The 15,031-nt window shown below is 37.0% G+C and overlaps 1 protein-coding gene across 8 annotated transcripts in view; it reads left to right on the top strand.

Annotated features, from left to right (window-relative positions):
• Nucleotides 1-15,031, top strand: part of LOC126324633 (unconventional myosin-XV) — a 921,967-nt gene that overhangs the window by 580,751 nt on the left and 326,185 nt on the right. For all 8 annotated transcript variants that reach the window (XM_049995079.1, XM_049995082.1, XM_049995077.1 and 5 more), the window contains 4 exons: nucleotides 6,008-6,175; nucleotides 7,038-7,169; nucleotides 9,423-9,541; nucleotides 13,706-13,888. In XM_049995079.1, the coding sequence (XP_049851036.1) occupies nucleotides 6,008-6,175; nucleotides 7,038-7,169; nucleotides 9,423-9,541; nucleotides 13,706-13,888 (602 nt within the window). The remainder of the gene's footprint in view (nucleotides 1-6,007; nucleotides 6,176-7,037; nucleotides 7,170-9,422; nucleotides 9,542-13,705; nucleotides 13,889-15,031) is intronic.

The following is a 15,031-nucleotide window of genomic DNA, read 5'->3' as shown; positions in this document are numbered from 1 at the left end:
AACTAAACCATATCCTTGGCCAAGGCTTCAACTATTTATTATGATGCCTGGAAATGAGGAACAGCCAGCTCAAAATCCTTGTCACACTTCCCAAAGTGGTATTTCTCCACCAACCACAGTTACAAAACACCTTAGTTTATTGTTATCCCATATCCACTGTCATCCCTTTGTCACATGGATCATACACAGTAGAAAACCCAGCTGCGAAACCTGTCTGATTCATCCATCCAGAACATTGTACTCCAGTCCTGTGACAAGCTTACCCTATCCTACGCTATTAAAGGAAGGGCCGCCCGTGAAACAGTCCTGTCACATACCATATGTATGGCACATCTCATGGATGGCCTTTTTATGACAATCACCCAGTTGACCAGCAGAGTGAGTGGCCACGACCAAACTGTAGTCTCTGATCCCATAATCATCCTGGCCTCAATCTCTGCTAGCCACCTGCCCCATACCAATCTCCACCCTTACCCTGGATCCTAACTTCACCCATCCTGCACATGCGCCCTCTTCCTTACAGTCTCCACATCCTCCATTCTCTCTCTCCAACCAAATCCTTCCCTCTATATCATTGTGCACTGAACAAACTCACCATTTCAGGTGCCTATGCTGAATTCCTATCCCGTGCATCTTTTGTCTCTCCCTCCAGCATTCTTATCCTGTCACTTGCTACCTGTTCATCCCAGCTGTAAGTTTGAAAATATTTTGTCTTTTAGACTTTTCTCATTATTTTTATTCCAGGAGCACATTGATGTGAGGAAATACAGTGGAACCTCGTTTACTGAGCAAAACAAATTATAAAAAAAAGTGACTTGCTTAATGAGCAATGTTTCACATAATGAGTAACGACGATTTAGTGTGACATCACCAGCTGTTCGCGCACAGCAGGGGAAATGTTCAACAATATGAGCACATTTCATTCTCGACAATGTCTTTAGTTCGTACTGCAGTGTGGATTTAGTGCTCTTTCTGCTACCATCTTAATGCAGCTGGTAATCACACATTTTCCTAAACTTGTGTTCACACAGTGTTTTTTTTGTGTGTAAATTTCAATAACCTTCATAGAAATGTCCCTGAAGATCAAGCTGCAAGAAGATGACGATAAGAGAAAGAAATTGACCTTAGAAATGAAATGTAAAATCATTAAAAACCCAATTGTGGTGTGAACGCTGCTGATTTAGCACGCACATCAATTGTTTGCACTACCCTCAAGAACAAGGACAAGATTAAGGAGATAGATGCTTCAAAGGGAGTGACAAGAGTGTCTAAACAATGGTTTCTTATTCTGGATGATGCTGAAAGGTGAAAAGCCATCATAAGGTGACACTATTAACGAGAACATCATTTGTGAGAAGGTGAGAATGATTTTCGCCAACCTCATTAAGAGGTTGCCAGTATCATCAGCAGGAAGTGCTTAAGATAAGCCATGGGTGGTTCAAGAAGCTTAAGAGAATAATTGACATACAGAGCATTGTGAGGCATGGCGAAGCAGCCAGCTCCAACACAAAGGAAGCAGAGAACTTCATCAGCAACTTCAAGATGCTCCTAGATTGTGACCATTATATGTCACTTCAGGTTTTTAATTGTGACAACACAGGCCTATTCTGGAAAAAGACGCCATTGTGTACCTTTATAACACTGGAGGAGAATGTATTGCCCAGTCGCAAGCCAATGAAAGACCATCTCAACACTGCTATTCTGTACCAATGTCTTGTTGAAGCATCGGCAGAAACAAATGACTATAGATAGCTTCGCAGTAAAAAAGAATTAGTTATGCATTGTGAATAATAAAGTACATAATACTGCATGTATATGTTTCTTTGAATAAATGACATGAATAACATAAAACTCCTAGTACTTTTCTGCATGTAATGAATTATTGTATTTCACATTAATTTATATGGGGTGAACTGTTTTGCCTAATGAAGATTTCACTCTACAAGTAAGTTTCTGCAATGAATTATGCTCACTCCACTGTGCATTTAAACTAGCTAACAAAACTCCGTCCGAACAGGCCTCAGAAGGCCCATCAGTACTGAATGAGTGCTGTGTCATTGTCAGCCAATAGGCATGACTGGATGCAGAAATGGAGGGGTATGTGGTCAGCTCACTTCTCTCCTAGTCATCATTAGTTTTTGTGACCAGAGTTGCCTCTTCTCATTCAAGTAGCTCATCGGTTGGCCTCACAAGGCAGCCTGCTTGCCATCAGTGCTCGGCAGACTTGGATGGTCGCCCATCCAAGTGCTAGCCAAGCCCGGCAGCACTTAACTTCAGTGATCTAACAATAACCAGTGTTACCTCTGCGGCAGGCCCATTGATGAGGAAACATAATATAACATACAAAAATCTATTTTTAAATTTAGATTTGCTAATATGATTTATTTTGAAATGCAGAAGGTAATTGCTCTGGCTGTTTAATTCAAAAGAAGTTTGAACAGTGCTTCTTAATGAATTGCTTAATAAAAGTTTCCGAATTCTCAACTACTTGAAAATGTTTCTATCTCATATCTTTTTCTGGATCTGATCCATACAGAAAACGCCACTTCTAAAATTCCTCTTAAGAACAATCTTCATTTAATTTATGACTTACTTGAGAATCCCTGTACTCGTTTTCATCATCTTCATGCTACAAATGTGGGCAATATATACTGCAAATTCAAGTTAAAAATATTTGTTTCTCTGGAACTGAATTTTAGAGCTTAAAATTTTCAGAGTGATAGTAGCTATGCTTAAATTTTGTGATGACATGGTCAGTTTCACATTCAGGAGAGTGCAGAAAATTTGAACACTCCAGTTTCAACATTTGATAGCTACAGTACTGAACTTGTTTCTATTCTTCTCAGAAATGTTCTGTAACCCTGTGAAATGGAAGTTGTATAACTTACGTTAATTTGTAGGAAAGTATTTTTAGATTGTAGCGCAGTGTAAGGAGGAAAATATTTCTTTGATGTCAGCATAATTTTGTATCCATCTAAATGCAATCTGTCTCCTGAAGGACTGATGAATTGTATGGTCCTTACAGATAAAGCTACAGACTTATTCCTTCTTTTCCTCATTACTTTCACTTTGGATTAGCTTTCTTTTTCCAATTTAAGAGTATTTAGTGCATTTTATAATGTAAACATTTGAAGATGTTATTGGATATATCCACTAACGAAAGTCTCTTTATAAGAACTCAGAATTTATGCTAACGAATTAATCCACACATGGCCATTATATACAGGGTGTTCCAAAAAGGACTTTACAACTTTAAAAAATTATATAAATTTATTGAAAGAAGATATAGAGCTGGGTTTAGTGTTATTTTGTAGGGACACACATCAAGTTTTTTTACCGTAAACTAAAGAAGTCGCATGTGGCTTCCGTTGGTTATCCTGCACACATTCCATCAAAATCACAGCCAATCCATTGCCCTGGAAAGTCGTCACTGAGAAAATCCCGTAAGTCAGCCAGATAGTGGATTGGTGCACTATCTTGCATGAAGTAAACATTTCATTCTTGGTCATCCTCATCTATCTGTGGTATCAAAAATTGTTGTAACATATCCAGGTACACTAACCCATTGATGACTCTCTCATGGAAAAAAGGGGCCACATACTTTGTTCTTGCTCAATGCACAAAAAATGTTCAGTTCAGGGCTATCACAAACATGTTGCAATGTTTGATGTGGATTTTCACTGTCCCAGATCCTACAGTTATCTGTATTAACCTTGCCAAGTAAGTGAAAAGTTGACTCGTCAGAAAAGATGATTTTGTTCAAGAATTTTCATCCTCATGTAATGGATTTAACATATTCGCACAGAAGTTTTTGTAAGCAATTTTATCAGTGTCTTTTTATTGTTTGTGCGATCATCAATCTGTATGGTTTCAAATGCATGTGGTTTCTCAACATATGCCAAATGGTGTCATATATGGGATTTGCAGTTCATGAGATGCATGCCGGGTCAGTTTCATAGGGCTGTTGAAGAAAAGTTGTCTCACTCACTCAGCGATGTTGTACATGCTTGGACGTCCTGATGATTTCCCATGTCTTACTGGGCACCCTATTTCTGCAAAACATTTATGCCACTCATAAATTGTTGGCCTACTAGTAGGATCTCTAGCATACTTGGTACGGAAATTACGCTGAACTGTTGTTGCCGCCTTCGGTTATTCAAACCAGAACTCACAGCTAGCAAGCTCGGGTGCAGTGAAGGCAGCCATCTTTAACGCAACTGCCACTAGTGCTCCTTACAGTGTGATTCAGAATTAGTGAACTATGCAAGACAAAACTTGATGTGTTTCCGTACAAATTGACTCTACAATCACCTCTGTTGGTACTATCAATTAATTTATATGAATTTTGAAAGTTGTAAAGTCATTTCTGAAACACCCAGTACTACATTTAAAAATCGAATTTTATGTTTATTGCAATACACTTCCAGTACAGTTTCTTGTTGGCTTTATGTAAACAGTTTGGTTGTTTTCATATTCTGAAAAGGATGGTTGTCACCATATAGTGGAGATGCCAAGTCGCAGATAGGCACAACAAAAAGACTGTCGGAAAAAGAGCTTTTGGCCAACAAGGCCTTTGTCGAAATTAGACAACATACACATGCACACTCGTGCAAATGCAACTCACACACACATGACCACAGTCTCTGGCAGATGAAGCCTGGCTTTGCATTTGCATTTGTGTTTACATGTGTGTGTGTGTGTGTGTGTGTGTGTGTGTGTGTGTATGTGTGTGTGTGTTTTGCCTAATTTTAAAGAATGCCTTGTGGCCCGAAAGCTCACTTTCCAACATTTTTTTGTTGTGCCTATGTGCAAATCAGCATCTCCTTTATATACCGAGTAGCAACTATCCTTTTCATAATATTGGTACATTATTCCATTCTGTACTTTCCATTATTTGTTTGTTTCATTATTTCTGGTTTCAAGACAGGGCTTGACACGTGAGAAGATACTTAACAGTAGACATTAAAATCTGTTCTCCTACTGTTCTCAAGTTAAATTTCTCAAAATTTCATAGTTTTAATTATTGAATGACTTTCTATTTAATATCACTTAATAGTAAGAGTTTTGTTTACACTTATTCACTTCAAGTGATTCAGCAGGAGCTAAAGTTAGAATGAGTAATACTTATTGTATTTAAATCAAATGAACATCAACAAAAGCAAAACGAGGATAATGGAATGTAGTCAAATTAAATCGGGTGATGCTGGGGGAATTAGATCAGGCAATGAGACACTTAAAGTAGTAAAGGAGTTTTGCTATTTAGGAAGTAAAATAACTGATGATGGTCGAAGTAGAGAGGATATAAAATGTAGACTGGCAATGGCCAGGAAAGCGTTTCTAAAGAAGAGAAATTTGTTAACATCGAATATAGATTTATGTATCAGGAAGTTGTTTCTGAAAGTATTTGTTTGGAGTGTAGCCATGTATGGAAGTGAAACATGGACGATAACTAGTTTGGACAAGAAGAGAATAGAAGCTTTTGAAATGTGGTGCTACAGAAGTATGCTGAAGATAAGGTGGATAGATCACGTAACTAATGAGGAGGTATTGAATAGGATTGGGAAGAAGAGAAGTTTGTGGCACAACTTGACTAGAAGAAGGGATTGGTTAGTAGGACATGTTTTGAGGCATCAAGGGATCACAAATTTAGCACTGGAGGGCAGCGTGGAGGGTAAAAATCGTAGAGGGAGACCAAGAGATGAATATACTAAGCAGATTCAGAAGGATGTAGGTTGCAGTAGGTACTGGGAGATGAAGAAGCTTGCACAGGATAGAGTAGCATGGAGAGCTGCATCAAACCAGTCTCAGGACTGAAGACAACAACATTTAAATCAAATGTCATCTGAGTTGCAGTACAGAGAGTGACAAACAAGTGCAGATCCACATGTTTATTATTATTATTTAAGTACACAATCAGATAGCTTAGGTATTAACTACAACGTCTACTTATAATGTGGACTGTCTTGGTAAACTATTTTGTAGTCAATGCCATATTGTGTGTCTTCAGGTCTTGGATGTGCCAACGCCAGCAGCTCGCAGAGAGGAGCCTAGAGTTCGTTCACAGTCTCGTGACCACACTGTCCAGCAGACTGGTCTCTCGAGGAAATCTGCACTTAATGACCGCTACTTTGAGGACAGGGGACGTAGTCGTAGTCTCGATAATCTCCTTGAAGCGGTTAGTTATTATCCAGTTTTACCTCTGAAAATATATTTTGCTGGTGTGTCAAATATAACTATTGATGAACACAAAGATCATACTTACATGGAGTGACAATCATAACTAAGCAGCAGTAGTATCTGTAGGAAAACTCCAATCATTGAGATTTTGAAGTTGTGGAGACGTCTTTGGGAGCAACAGAAGCAAATAAATAAATGCACAAGGGCTAGGACTGACTGAATGCGAATTATGTTGAAGACATTGATGTTTTTGTCTAATTTATGTCTTTAGTATGGATATGTGATTAAACAGTTGTAGTATGCCTGTTACTACAGACAAAATTTGTAATAAAATGTGAACAGTGAACATCAAAATTAAACTGTAAGAAAAGAAAAATAAATTTTCATTCTTGAAGTATCATAAACATTCCCTAATTTAAATCGGAAGTAATGTTTATAGTGACAAAAGAAAGATTTGAGCGGGATGGAAATTTAAGAGGATAAGACATATCTCTTTGCTGGTCTGTCTTAGTAACTATGGGTGGTAGGGAGGCATTCATCAGAAGAGCAATACATTTTCATCTTTCTTCTGTTGAATTCTCTTGCAAGGTAATATAATGAATGAAGAATTTTCTCATTCTAATAGCACTTTTTGTACTGTCTTTATCCATTCTGTCTTACACACCTGATAGTTTCTGACTTGTGTGCTGTGTTCTGATTGTAACTTTAAAGTAGTATGAAATTTTTAAGTTTCAAGATCTTTACAAGTTGCTATAATTTATACAAAAATAATTAATGGCTTTGTTTTGTAGCTGTAACCAGATGTGTCCTTTCATGAAAAAATGGTTCTTGCTTAATGTTGAAAAATTCTTTGTCAAAAGGATGTGGCTGTCGCTCCAGCAGTTACACCCAGTAAGCTGTCAAGTCTTGGACTTTCTCAAAGCCGACTGAATGAACGTTACCATTCTATTGAGAAAGTTGACAGCACTTCCACGGATCCAGGAATGAGTATGGTGAGTAACATGTGCACAGGGTACAAGAACTAAAAGAGAGACATTTGGCATTGATTATGGTTGAAGTTTGGAGGACAGGAAGGTACTTATATAAAACTTCAGTTTTAAGTGAAAATCAGCAGTTCAAATTAATCTTAAAGTCTTAATATCATGAGCAGGATGGAAACATGAGCTGAGTAAAATAAATCATGTTTTGTGTAATAGAGGATATTACAAGACTGAGAGTAAGATACAGGAAATATACTAAAACTTACTCTTGCATGTAATGAGGCAAACCTAAGTAAATAAGAAGCAACAGAAAGATGGCAGTGGAAATGTGGTTAGTTAAAAAACCTCAATAGATCAAGAGAAATAAAAATACAATTTGTTTGGGTAGACCAAAGAAAAAATTATTCAGGTATGATGAAAATTGAGAAAGTCATTGCGAGAAGATTGAAACAGAAAGACAGTGTTACACCTGACACGGCCATCCTGGTTTTACATTATTTCACTGATTCAGGTAATAAGAATTCACTGGGAAGTTACATTTGCAAATTTTAATCAAACTGGTGCATTAAATTACCAGATGTCATTTTGTTTAGTTGAAATCTCCAGTCATTCTAAACATGTTAGAAAATTGGTTGGAATTTTGAATGGGTTGACTCTTTTAAAATGCATTGTGTGTAAGTCATATATACAAGACAAAAGAGAAGCCACTTCCAATTATGTAAGCAACAACAACCAGTTCCTTCATCACAATAGAAAGGTAGAAAAAGTAAAGCAGTTGTGTATGTGGGATCGAAGCAAGGAAAGAGGCTTCAATTTTTGATCATCCAAGAGAAAAAGTAAGTAACACCATGGAATTTACTGTGTACTGTAACTTCCATAATTCTACTAATGACTTAAAGGAATTCCATTGGTTGCAAAAAACATCAGGTGAATAAAAAAGCTGGAAATAATTCACAAGTGCTAACTGAAGAAAAAAAAAGGCTAAGAAAAACTACATGAAATTTAACACAAGGTAATAGATAAGAAAATACCCATGAAAAGACATGACATTGACAATTAGAAGTAGAGGAAAACAAATAGAAAAGAACTGTGAAAGAAAATGCATAAGCCAGTTCATAATCAATTATGTTTTTCATTCTTTTAACGTAATATTTCCCCCGTCTTTTTCATATTTACATTTGGAACGTTTGATGTATTTCCAATTTTTAATTCTCAACTTTCACTAAGTAACAGCCAGCCAGCAGTGGTATCATGCTGTATGTTCTGCACCTGTATAACATTCCTTCATAATGCTTCTAAAATGTTATTCCCTTGCTGCTCTTTCTCACTTTTTGCCAGATGAAGGTAATGAGACTTCAGAAATTGGTGGATGTTATAACTTTTGTGTCTTTCAATAAGCAGGTGCCTAGTAAGTAGATATGTTTTTCTCCATCTCCGTGTAGTTATTTGTAATTTCAGTTTGGCGTACTCTTTCTCCAAACATTGATGAAAGTATGGCTATTCTTACTTTGCTGAAGTCTGTGAAGACAAGAAAGGGAAAGGTTACTGACAACAGAAATTATGTTTTTAAGAGGAATGGCAGATTACAGGAGACGAAACAACAAAAGAAATCTAGATATAATGACAGGGCTACAAGTAGAAAGTGTAAGGAACTATATCTAATACTAATACTATAGATACATATCTAACATATGTACATAATATATCAAATATATATATATACATAACTCATAATACTATTGAAAAAAAGAGATAAATAACCTAGATAGGATGGACCATACTTCTGTTCTTCCAAAAAAAGATGGAAAAACCAGCACTGCTAATAAAAGTAGATGCCTGAAATATTCTGAAGAGCCTAATTTAAGAAATAACAAGTCAAAAAGAAGAAGAATGTTCTTCATAGTATATCACTGCATCAGCAATTTATTAATGGAAAAATTGGTATAAAACATATTATTCTTTGTAAAATCAATCCTTCACCAGATGTCTTTCAGTGTAGATATCCTTATTATTTACATTATTTTTAACTCTCCTCATTGATCAATACTTGTACAAAATGGCATAATATATTCCAACTGAGGGCAAAGTAATGTTCTTCATGTAATTTGGCTTGAAAAGTGCATTGAATTGATACTTTAATTTGTTTTATAAGTTATAATTTTTAAAATATATGCTGCATTGCATCTGTAATTTTATTATTATTATTATTATTATTATTATTATTATTATTATTTTTTACAGTGAGTATTACTATTTATGTTACAGATGCTGACTGCTGTCTCAAACAAAGAATATATGACAAAGTCAGAAGCATTACTGGAGGAGAACTTGGAGTCTGTTTCCCAGCGAGGAGAAAATACTCGAAAATACAGCCACAGTGCCAGGTGTGTCTTCTCTTGTTTGACTATCAGAGTGTTTCAACAACTGTACACATTATAAAAAGCTGTAAATCTTTAGACATAACAAACCTTATCATAATTGAAAGACATGCCTGATGTCAATTTAATACTTAAGATTTCATTAAAATTTATGGGCTGACAGACCTTGGTCAGTACGTACAACTGTTCTCTAATGTTTTGTCTCTGCTTGCGGGAGATGTCTCTGGATGAAAATGGTAACTGCATAAATAGGGTGTATATGAGCCGGGAGATCAGAGAAAACCTGGGAATTTTCTCATCTGGGAGAAAACCTTGAAATTTTTTCATCCGGGAGAAAACTGGGAAAATCCCAGGAATGTATTAGAATTCCAGGAATTTTTCATTGTTTTAGTTTTCTGTTAAATTTTTGTAATTTTGACTGGTAAGAATCGATACTCTAACAAAGGATATTACTGTATCGTGCTACTGCAGAATAATACTCACAACAATAAAATGTGAACGAGAAAAAAAAACTGAAATAAAACATAAATTGCAAAGGAAATGTGCCATATACGACAACAAAACACAGTGCTCATACAAGCGTTTGCTAACAGCAAAATGTGTCAAAGGCTTTAGGAAGACTATGCAATGCTTCATAACAACAAATTGCCTCTGATGAGCGTGAAGTTACAAATGTTTACTAGAGTCGTTGTAGCTGTGTAAGCAGTTGCAGCAAGCAGCTAGATAGCTAGATGCAACCGGGAAAAATTTTACTATTTTACTGCCGTGCCCAAGCATCCAGGATCTATGAGGGCCGGGGCATGTGGGGGGGGGGGGGCAGATTTATATTATTGAGGAGAAAAAACCGAGCATCTAGTGCACGTTGGTTTATCAATTACTCATATGATTTTGATGCCCATCCCTGCCATCCCTGTTGGTTTTTGAACACACTCATCTGGGTAAGTTGTTTTCTGAATTAATCATAAGCCGTATGGGGTAACCATGTGGTCTGAGGCAGTCCCCCTCTAGCAATTGCCTAAGTTATATTCTGGAAGTAGTGCAGAAAATGGTTTGTACAAACATAACAATGCCTAACTGTGTAATAATTGGGGATAACTGAACTGGTGATTCTGGCAGGGTTAGTAAAGTTAACCGGCGAATAAGTTTTGACAAAGGCAGAAATAGTTCCAGAATTAGTCATGACAAGATTGTTTGTTAGATCAAGGAAGGAGAAGAAATGGGGACATCACACAAATTAGGGAAGAATATGACGATTTCAAATTTATATAAAAATCTCGTAACACTGCTTTTGAATCTCATGCTCGAGGAACTGGAGCGTATGAATGAAATGTGAAACTATTTTCTAACATAAAGCTTTTTGATTGTGGTAGGCCTAATAGGCATTTTATGTCGGTCTCCGTGAATTATATTCTGTCATGTTATAAAAATGACCATTTGTGCCAAAACATTCTTGTATATTTGGCGTGTATTACAATTTCTGCAATGTTAGAAGGGCCTATTTTGTTTTATCTAGCAGACAGTGACAAGATAGACGTAATCAGATTGAGAAACTACACCAGCCTTGGGTACTATTTGTGTTAACAGCTTACGCAGTATTAGACAATGATATTTCGATTTTTCATGTAGCAAAATGTTCGACAAACTTTGATGAGGCAATAGATTCTTTCACAGAAAGGAAAGCACGCCATGTAAAACTGTAGCAAGATTAGAGAGAAAACATTGCGAGGAGCTAAAGATTGAAGAAATGTGTACTGTATTGCTTGTCTCTTGACCTGTATTTAATTTTATGTCACCCAAAACAGAAAATTATTAGCTAACAGGCAATAAAGAGTGCAAATTCTCTGAAGAGTTCTTGTTCTCCCAATTAAATATAATCCCATCCAGTACTAATTGCAATTTTTTTAAAGAGGGGCAGGATGTCAAAGTGGGCTACTGGGAGCAGGAGAGGCACCACAGGACATTTTAATTTCCACTGTCCTGAATATATTTTGATGGCATGCAGTACAAAATATACACCTTTCAATTCCACGGAGCGAAATACAGTGACGTACGATAGAAGAAAGTTGTATGAAATGGGGTGGCACTGCACTCTGGCACACTTAAGATGAAATAACATGTCTTACATTTCCTCGAACACATGTTTTATGTATCAGACACTTCATACAGCTGTGCACTACAAAATGAACATATTTTTGAAAATTCAGTTCTTTTTTTTAGTTTTTTGATGTTGTATCTCAATAGCTCGAGGGAGGGGGCTGGGCGGGGGGGTGGGGGCGGAAATATCGTAGATCCGAGGCTGATCTGATGCGTAGAGCAGTCTGAGTTATAACTGCGGAAGGCTAATATATGTTATTAGTTTCAAATTTTATTTTATTTCCACTTTTTTGACAGCCATGTATTAATCGCCTTGTAGAACAATGAAGTTATTTTTGTCGGTTTGCTAGAGAAATTTCGTTTTTATTAATCTTTTACGCTGAGACAATCAATGTGTTTGAAACAAATTGTTTAGTTCCACACTATTGGCTAATTTCAACTGCTTGCTGTATTTCAAGTTTTCATCTGCCAGCATGTATGGCATTATACCATAATAAAGAATCAAAAATGAGTTAATACAGGACTGGTACTCCAAGAAAATTTACATCCTGAAACCCACACTGAAAAGCTTAATATCGGGTCAAAGTCTGCTTCATTGGGAATCTGGACATACGAATGTTCTCTTTAAGTATGCACCTTAAATGTGCCATTTTAGTATGGTTCACGAAATTCTGATGCCTTTTTTCTTTTATGACAGAATGTAAGATCTTTTAATGTTTTACACGTATGAACATACGGGCTTGCTGTGTCATAGCAGCTGCCAAAGAGCGGTGGCGCCTGTTATCTGGCGCTCTCTGATGACTACAGAAACAAACCTATTTCCAACAGGTCATGGGAAAATATTGTGAATAGTGGTTTGAAACGCATTACTTTCAAAGTAAATTTCTTTTTATGCAAGTTGAACTATGTGCGAGAATGTACGATGAATTTCGTAAATCACAAAGCGTTAGAAGTATTTCGAGCTTAGAAGATCAGACTTTCATGTCACTATTATGAGCAAATTGATGTAGTGCTACGGGAAGCTCTCTCTCCACTGCAATAACTAATTTATTTGTGGAAACTTTGAGGACAAGCCACTGGAAAAGTTTTACTGACACATTTGTGTGATATATCCTGAAGTGTAACACGCACAAAAAATATCAACATTACACGTGAAAGCTTAGCTTCTCTTGCAGCGTATTAACCTTAGAGACCAATAGTATATATATGAAAGCTTTGAATTTATACTTTCATAAATGAAAATATACAGTGTACATGTTGCTGCACATCAATAATCTTTCCAAAAGGAAGTTTCTTCCCTGAGTTTTGTTTTCTAAGGTGCTAGAAGATTCTATGCCCATGTATAAAAACATAACCATTCAAAGGATTGACAAGATTTACAGTTCCGAGGGAAAATATACTGTTTTCGTCCAGGATAAAGTGTATTTTTAACCGGGAAACACGTCATTTTTTTTTTTTCCTTGTCCACATATACACCCTGATAAGGGCTCATGGAGCCAACTGTTCAATCATTCAATCTTACTGTAATAAGTTTGCATACTGTGTGTGTGTGTGTGTGTGTGTGTGTGAGAGAGAGAGAGAGAGAGAGAGAGAGAGAGAGAGAGAGAGAGAGAGAGTGAGAGGGGGGGGGGGGGGGGGGGGGATTGATCTCTACTCACCAAAAAGAAACGGTGCTGAAAGGTATGTAAAAAAGACAATAAACTACTTAGCTTACGTGCATAGCCATTCTTCAGAATTATTAAACAGATGTACATACACCTGCAAGTGCATGCAGGTACCTCCCTCTTCTCCCCCCCTTCCCCCCTCCCGCCCGACACACACACACATGCACACAATTGCATACTGTGTTCTTTCTCTTTGTGTGTATGTGGGGAGAGGGGAGGTGCACCCATGCCCACAGGCACATGCACTTACGTGTGTTGATGAATAAGTTGACAAATTTAATTTTTATTTTTGTTGAGATTTGCTACTATTTAATTTCAGGTAAATGTGCAACTTATAACAAAAACTACCCTGTTATTGGAAAAGTAAAGAAATGTTAATTTTCATTTATGAGTGATGTTAATTGGTTTGCAGATCAGCAGAAATAAATGGTGGTCATGCAAGCTCTTCCGCAGCATTGGATCAGTTACCATCTGATTTGTTGGATGCCCCTCGTGACCGTGAAGAGTTGGCACTTGATTTTGACTACCATGATTTGGTGAGTCAGTCCCGTAGCGAGGATGACAAAGGGAGCTATGTACGTCCAGGCCATCCACGGTAAGTGGTATTCTAGACATAAATTTTCGATTCATAAGTGGTGGCCATACAGCACCAATATTTGTTTCAGTTACACATAAATACTTTGCAGATCTCAGAAGGAGTAGCAGCATTATAAAGAAATGTGTATTATTTTCCTAATAGGATCATTATATGGCTGCACCATTTATTGTTTACAACTATTTTGGCATGAGAGTCAGTGTCAACTGAAAATTTTTCTGTTTTTGTAATGTAATCCATATTATACTGGGTGGTCAGAAAAGGTCTGAAAATTTTGTAAGAGTGCTTCAGGGCAGGTTGTGCTGGGAATTATTTTTGAGAAAAAATTCGATATATTGTGTCGTTTCTGAGCTAATTAGCTTTGAAGTTAGCCAATCAAGCTGTTTCATGCACAAATTCAAGTGACCCGCCAGATACTATCAGTGTCAGGTGTTTTCATAGCCTAGACAATAGTGCACTAGACTGCTGAGCGTATGGCTCGGGTTCAGTACTTACGTTTGTCCCATTTCCTATTTTGTATCTCTCTCTTGTTCGGTTTTAGGAAACCAAACAAAGAATGTGTTCACCATTTCTGGGCGACTGCTCGAAACTGCATGCACAATGGCCTGATTGAATTAATTCAGAGCTAATTAACTTGAAAATAGCACAGCATATCAATTTTTTTTCTTTGTATTGCAACTATATGAAAGTCTTTTTTAACAAATCTGTACAGTTAATTCTCAAGTGCTTGCAGCTTCCCAAAACAATCATACCCCTACAATCATACCAAGTAGCTTTTGTATTAGTTTGTCATGCCTTTTAAAGTTCAAGGAACAGACCACTGACTGTTATTACATGAGGTGCAACATTTTATGTTTCATTGGAGTTACGAATAAGTTTTGACAGATGAATATTTGTGCCAGACCATGACTAAATCCCAAATCTCCCACTTATCATGAGCGGTGCCTTAACCATTGCACTTCACTGCTCATGACAAGCAAGAGACCCGGGTCTGATTCCTGTTCTCCTGGTACAAGTTTTCATCTTTAGGCCACTAGTGGCCTACCGGGACCATCGGATCACTGTGTCATCCTCAGAGGAGGATGCGGATAGTAGGAGTGCAAAACATATTTATTTACCTTGGAGTCCAGCATTTCTAAGATA

This window comes from Schistocerca gregaria, chromosome 2 (genome assembly GCF_023897955.1).
Source record: "Schistocerca gregaria isolate iqSchGreg1 chromosome 2, iqSchGreg1.2, whole genome shotgun sequence".
Lineage (NCBI taxonomy): Eukaryota > Metazoa > Arthropoda > Insecta > Orthoptera > Acrididae > Schistocerca > Schistocerca gregaria.
The sequence above is the reverse complement of the archived record's forward strand: the minus strand, read 5'-3'. Positions and strand labels throughout refer to the sequence as shown.